General features: G+C 38.2%; 2 protein-coding genes across 3 annotated transcripts in view; one reads left to right on the top strand and one right to left on the bottom strand.

Moving 5' to 3' along the window:
* LOC122243420 (sulfotransferase 1C4) overlaps positions 1 to 7,500 on the top strand; it is an 11,610-nt gene that overhangs the window by 2,372 nt on the left and 1,738 nt on the right. For both annotated transcript variants that reach the window (XM_086540063.1, XM_086540064.1), the window contains exons 2-5: positions 2,213 to 2,401; positions 4,338 to 4,483; positions 5,176 to 5,371; positions 7,354 to 7,480. In XM_086540063.1, coding sequence (XP_086396189.1) covers positions 2,234 to 2,401; positions 4,338 to 4,483; positions 5,176 to 5,371; positions 7,354 to 7,480 — 637 coding nt within the window. In that variant the 5' untranslated portion in view covers positions 2,213 to 2,233. The remainder of the gene's footprint in view (positions 1 to 2,212; positions 2,402 to 4,337; positions 4,484 to 5,175; positions 5,372 to 7,353; positions 7,481 to 7,500) is intronic.
* LOC147471378 (uncharacterized) lies at positions 170 to 1,105 on the bottom strand. Its single transcript, XM_086540264.1, has 2 exons — positions 921 to 1,105; positions 170 to 851 (listed from the first exon to the last, which is right to left on the bottom strand). Exons 1-2 carry the CDS (start codon positions 1,103 to 1,105, stop codon positions 170 to 172), a joined length of 867 nt encoding a protein of 288 aa, XP_086396390.1.

Raw genomic sequence — 7,500 nt, 5'->3', positions numbered from 1 at the left:
GCCGAATCACACTGGCATAGAGGTCCCTAATGTCTGATAACAGCATCCCTTATTCCTGTGTGGCACTAAGCCAAAAGCTCACAGAAACAAGGTCCCTACACGAGTGCAGCTGACAGCATACCCCATCTGTGTAGCATTAAGCCGAGATCGCACTGAAAAATGGGGGTCCCTAAGCACATGGTGTGTCGCAAGTTGGCTGACTGGACTCAGAGAGTGCAGGATCTTGCACGCATGATGTCAAGACTGCCACCCATGTATCATCATTTACCGGCTCATCCTCATCTTCTGGAACAGCATCATCATCTGCATAAGACAGTTCTTCTGGTGGAATGTATGGTCGGAGGTGGTTAAGGTGAGCTCTCAGAACCTTGCCGGAGTCAAGATCCTGGATTTCAAGGGAAACTGGTTCTAACTGTTTGGTAACACGAGCAGGACCCTGCCATTTTGGTCCTAGTGGGCGCGGCACCATCTCCTTGTACCATACCAGCTGCCTAATGTCAGGAGTAAAGGTTCCCCTTGCACGTCTGTTATAGTACCTTCCGTAGACACCTCGTGCATCTCTTGAAGCATTGACGGCTGCACGGCGGGCAGTCCTGTGCCTTTCTTGAAAATCTTCATTTTCAGAAAATAATGCTTCATTTGTCAATCCTACTGGAAAGTAAGAATGTCTCCCTGTGAGCATATTCAATGGCTGTTCTCCCGTTGATCGTTGTACAGCTGAATTGAGTGCTAGACGAAGTTCTGGTACAAACTTTTGCCAGGTTCCTGGTCTATCTCCAACAACTGACCTGAGAGCCGCTTTTACAACACTGTTGGTACGCTCCAGAAGGCCATTTGCCTGAGGGTGGTACCTGATAGTAAAATGGTGTGTAGACTGAAGCAACTCAACAAGTTCGCGAAATATCTGTGCAATAAATTACCTCCCATTGTCAGTTTGGATGGCACGAGGTGGACCAAAATACGTCACCCAGTGGTCCAAGAAAGCTTGGTGTACTCTGGAGGCAGTGATGTCCTTCATTGGAACAATCTGAATGAAGCGTGTATGTTGGTCGACGATGGTTAATGCCCATTTCATTGATGCTTGACTTACATCTAGGATATCCATCGAGATTCTCTCTAAGGGGTAAAGAGCAAGAGGTGCTTCTGCCATAGAAACCCGCTGAGCAACTCCACGGGATTGTTTGCATGCAAGACATCTTTCTACGTAATTCCTGACATCCTGTAGCATATTAGGCCAATAGAACACACCACGGAGGTTCTCATAAGTCCTGTGTATCGCTGGATGCATAGCCTACTTTCAGTGCTGAATTACGTAACTTCTGGGGAACGCAGAGCTGGTAGATTATCTTAATTGGCAAGTGCCTCAAACGGTATAAAACTCCATCCTTTAGTTCGAAGTCAGACAGGGGTATTGGCAGCTTCCGTCTAGGCAGTGTTCCTTCTTGTAGGTAAGACAGGATATCCTCCTGGCGCTGTTCCTCAGCTAGATTCTCTGCAGATAGGTCATCAACATCTACAGGAGCAAGCTGACGTGACAATAGGTCAGGTACATAATTAGTGGGACCTTTCTTATACTTAATATCAAAGTTATAAAATGACAGGTCATGGGCATATCGTGTCATTCGCGGTGATTTAGTGCGCTGCTTGAAAACATAAACTAGGGGTAGATGATCAGTGAAAACAACAAATTTACGTCCGTACAAATAGGGATCGAATACTCGAACTCCTTCAACTATTGCCAGTGCTTCACAATCAATTGGTGGATATCGTGTCGCAGCATCCCTTAACTTCTTGCTGTAATATGCAATGACGTGAGGTACCTCTTGGTCATGTTTCTCGAGGAAGACAGCTCCAGGAGCAAGACTGCTAGCTCTCAAGGACAACACATATGATGACGATTACGATATTTTTTTTTATAGTCACAAGTCTAATCGACACTGTGCTTCTCCCCCCCCTTTTTTTTATTTTATTTTTTTGTTACCTTATCGTATTCCTCTCTTTTTTCTCTACATCTTATCTTTACGTCGTATCTGTCATTTCTCAGTGTTAGATATGTAATTGACGTTTACATATTAAGTTCATTTTTTTAATTACGTAATTCATGTGATTAAAGAATATAACATAGACACGTCGGTGACTCATAGTGGATGGCGAAAATATAAATTCTCATGTATATATTTTCTTCATCCACTTTTGTTCCATTGCATACCAGTTCTCACCAGAGCGAACCACAATGCGTCTCGCCAGCGGTCACGTCGCAGTCCAGCTCCACGGCGAAGAGCTGGCGAAGATCCAGCGAGACTTCGCGGGTTTCGGCAAGGGCTTGGTTCGCCTGACGCCCGGAGGATGGATGTTGCCGACTCCATTCACCAAGTTCGCGGACGAAATCTACAACACGAAGGTACAGTCAAGTCGCCCATCTGGTTGGTTGATATTAGGACAAGATCTACAACTCGAAGGTAAAGTCAAGTCGCCCATCTGGTTGGTTGATATTAGGACAAGATCTACAACACGAAGGTACAGTCAAGTCGCCCATCTGGTTGGTTGATAGTAAGATCAGGTCTACAGTGCGAACGTATATTCAAATATTCCATCATGGGGGGTTGGTTGATATAACGACAAGATCTACTCGTATAATACGACTTTAAACTGACTCTCAGCTGGATGTTTCAGTGCCAAAGTACTTATGAAATGAGGGTCTATAATGTTTATACGTCGTAGGGACTGCATCAACAGGAACGAATGAATTTTCTTCCGTATTTTTACACACGGCACATGTTAGACACAGGTATTGTTAAGGCCAACGGCGTTGTATCAAGTTATTATTATTTATCTTTGAGATGTGAATTTGGCCTCATTTTGAGGGGTATGGGGTTTCACTCTATGTTGAAAAGGATGATTATGATAATGATAATGGAAATGATAGAAATAATGGTAATGGTATGAATGATAGTAGTAATGATAATAATTATAATTGTAATAATAATGATCATCATAATACCAATGACAATCAAAGCGGAGTTATAGCAATCCTTATTTACTGGTGAAAGCTGAATATTTACATACGTTGATTTCAGAAAAAAAAACGCAACGAATTTGGAAACGAGAGACAACGCAAATAATTCGAAATTAGCCGATGTTAAAAGAAATTACAAAAATAACACTCGTTTTTATGACATCGACGAATCGAATTTCGATTACTTTTTAGTTTATCATCTATTGTCTATTGATTACGATACATTAAAAGCAAAACAATTGTATCTTTTTGCACGTCCATCCCTATTTCCCCCTGTAGAATAAGCTTAAACCAATTTTGATATTTATCGTAGAATTTGGTTTCATTTAGAAGGGGAAGGATTTTAGCTTGTGTTTATATCATATTGTAGTGCAAGGGGCGGTCAAAGAAGATTGTCAACATTATAATAACATTTGAACTCCTATAGAGTGGGGCATAATCATTATCACACACCTTCAGCATGTTTTCCTTCCTAATTTAGACACTTTGATGTCTACTTTAGAGTCCTCAGACACCAGTATACCTTCTGAGCTCTGAATTCATCCTTCTGTCAACGACCTGTATCCCGTTTGATTATTTTCTAATAATTCTGGAAACAATTAAGAATCGACTTAACTTTCCACATCGTAGTCCCAATATGTCATCGTGCGAGTTTGAGTTGGATGCAATCCTGCACTCATGGAATGCTTTGTCAAAATAAATGGTTCAGATCGAATAATAGCTATTTTAGACCGCCCCTCGTATATAGAATTTGTCAGGAGGATGTGAGCTGTAGATGCAATTTATAAGTTGTTTTATGAGGAAGATATGGGAGAAACTTTCATTGATGTTTGGCTTTTTTTTTCCTTCATACCACGAGGAAGCGCAAAAGAATGAATACCTTCTTGCTCTGTGTACTAAATATTCCATAATTATGAATAAAAGTTATTATATTTTATCGTAATATAATTCAGAAATTTTTTGGGGGACAACTTTCAAAGCTCACCATCATCATACGCATATCTGAAACAGCATTTCTGACAGAAATGGATATTGTATTCATTGTCACAGTAGCTTCCACGCCGCTGCACCACATAAGAACTGACTGTCCCACCAGACCTTCACCTAATCAGAATCATCAACTTAAACTATAGATGTAAAATTTTGCTTCACAGACACTTTGAAGTGGATATAATGTTATATGTATATACATGTATATATATATATATATATATATATATATATATATATATATATATATATATACATATACATATATACACATATATATGAAGTCCTCATAAAAAAACAAGTTACAGACTAACTATGTATGAATTGGCAGTTCCATGAAGGTGACGTCGTGATCATGACGTACCCGAAGTGCGGAACCACGTGGACGCAGGAGGTCGTGTGGACCATGAGGAACAACCCCAACCTCGACCACCCGAAGGCCAGCATTCCAATCAAAGCTCGCTCGCCCTTCATCGAGTCAGTGTCAGAATGTCTTTAGTTCTCTGCCAATGCCCCAGTCCCATCTACACCAACGTATAAACAGTTCCACCAAAAGCTAAACAACTGGGAACACACCCATAAAACGCAAGGAAATGATATGTCTAACATCGACGGTATTTCCACACTTAAGCTATAGTTAAACGAGCCCTCTCTAACTACAGGATACATCGAGGCCAGTCATCCTATGCAAAAAGTACCATTAGCCTCGCCAGTTAGCCCAATGATTTCACCTGGTTGTGTCAGACTCCAAACAATTGGTCTAAGTAGCCCCATTTTTAACCTATTTGCTTAGAATCTCTTTATATTCTTGTTGGGTAATTTCCCCAAGAAAAGATACGGCAACAGCTATGATAATTGTTTTAGTTCAAAGAAACAGTATGTTGTAGTGTTAACCTGTAAGTTATAGTTATGGTCTAAGTCACACTGTCAGCCATTTTGTATCAAATATTTCTAAATCAATACATATCAAATGTCAAATATACAATTTAATCCAAAAATCTGCTGATCATAAATATCACCCTATACTACCGTGTAAGGAATGAAACAGAATATAATTATTACTTTTAATACAGAGTCAATATTATAAATGTTTAGTTGGATGACCAGTTGTACCCATCGCTATCAGTGGCCAGAGTAACCGCACCTTCAATCTAAGCGATCACCCGCAGCTCCGACATGCTCATGCACATGGGCAAAGGGGCACCGAGAAATGAACTCCTTGAGATGGTGAGGGACATCTTGCCAGACCCAGATCCTGACAAAGGCATCGCTCTACAGCTGACCGCCAACCTACCTGACCCTCGGACCATCAAGACCCACCTGCCTCTCTCCCTCATGACACCTGACCTCCTCGATACGGCCAAGGTCAGTCAGGGCGACTATCCTCATTATTTATTTACTTATCTATTAATTTAGTTATTCTGAAACGAATGAACTACTTCTAATAATGATAGTAATAATAATACTGATTGTAATAATTATACTACTGCTACTGACAAAGATCATGATGACAAAAATAATGATAGAATATCAGTGATAGTGATAATAATGATAAAACAAATAAAAGTGATAATAATGATAAAACAAATAAAAGTGATAATAATGATAAAACAAATAAAAGTGATAATAACATCAACAACAGTAACAGTGATACTATCACTACTAGTAGTTGTAATAGCAATAATAATGACTGTCATTAATATCACTATTATCATCACTATATTTATTATAGTCATGGTCATGCATTAACGTTTTAAGTATCGTTGATTCTAATTGTTATTTATCTAACTGTAACTATTGCTGTTTTTATAACTAATATTGTTCAATATCACTAGTGATGTAATATTCACCTGAAGTAACACAATGATGCTATGAATTTTGAAGATAAGCAGTTACCTAAAATCTTCTTGTTATTGATACAGATGAAACTTGCATTTACATTTCTTAGTAATTGAAAAAGTTTGGATTTGACTTACATTGATGAAACAATCTGTTGATAGCTTGGATTGAATTATTCTCTGCAAAACCTCTTTGCATATTTCAATGGCAAATTAACCTGTACCAACCCAGCACCGTTAGTTTTTACACTGCTAGTAATGGTAAATATTGAGAAAAGAAAAAAATCTGGGGAAGTGGCAAGTGGAACTGTAAGTGAGTCCTTAATATCCATAAGGTCTAAGGTAAACGATGGCAATGGGTTTCATGAATATTAATACAAATTCGTGATATTAAATCTTTTGAAAGGTATATAACACCAAAACACAAACGACCCGAGTCCATAAGAAGTCGTCCCTCCTATTTTGCAATAGTTGTAATTTAAGTGGAATAAGTGCCCCTTCACTTTCCCTAAATGTTTGAACTGGATCTTCACATCGAGATAAAAAACACATTATAAGTATGTTCAGAAAATTCATACATTTTTTCTTTGAAAATCTTTAGTGAATCACTAGTTTTAATAACTAAATGAAGATTTGAAGTTTTTGATAAATATCAATTCATAAATAATATCGCAATTTTCATTACAATAAAGCCTTTAAGAGACCAATTAATCTGACTTTATGCAACATAAAACAGGAAAGATTATACCTGCTGTACCTGATATGTTTCTATTTTCGTAAAAATGCAGTTCTAGCAAAATCTTTCCCTTTTTTACTTTGTCCTTCACTGGAAGATATTTATATATTCTCTAGAATGTAATGGTCCTCATCTTAATTAACAAATAAGTTTCTTTTGTTTTACTTTTCTTGTATTTGTACTAACAAATCGAATCAAGCTTCTTTTGTACTTTAGGGGTTTATGTTGGAACACCCTAGGTGTATATATATATAGTGTCAGGAGATGGCTACCCAACAAAGGAGCAGTTTAGTAATTGGACAGTAGAGTCTCACCTGCTAGGCTAGCGAATTATTGCAATTAAACAACCCTTTGTAGACAATGTCAGAATTGTCTCAAATATCTGAATCGAAGGATGACTATAATGATTGTTATTATCATTATTATCACTCTAACTATCATTATCATTATTATTATCATTAAAGTTATCATTATCATTATTATTATCATTATCATCAAATAGCAACTATTAATTCATAAAAGGACATCAGTCACCACTCATTTCGAATAGATGAGCAGCAGGCTTTATTAATGTTATTTGTGTTGTGAAGTATCATGGCAAAGTGGTAAGAACAGTCGATTTTCTTTTCTTTCTATCTTTTGTTTTAACACGGAACTGGGATCACCTGTGTGATTTATTTCATATCTTTCATTAAGTGGCGTAGTCACATATATGAGGTGTCAAGAAAATACTTTTATTAGATTGGCTTATTATCTCACCTGCTCTCTTTAAGGTGATCTATGTGGCCAGGAATCCGAAGGACGTGGTACTGTCCTTCCTTCACCACTGCCGTCTGATGAAGAGCGTTGACTACGTCGGGTCACTGGAACAATACGTGGACTACTTTGTTCAGGACCAGCGTGAGTAATGCTATACTCAT

The sequence above is a fragment of the Penaeus japonicus genome, unplaced genomic scaffold (genome assembly GCF_977035675.1).
Source record: "Penaeus japonicus unplaced genomic scaffold, GWHDUDI00000001_assembly GWHDUDI00000009, whole genome shotgun sequence".
Taxonomy (NCBI): Eukaryota; Metazoa; Arthropoda; class Malacostraca; order Decapoda; family Penaeidae; genus Penaeus; species Penaeus japonicus.
This window is presented reverse-complemented; position numbering and strand designations above follow the sequence as displayed.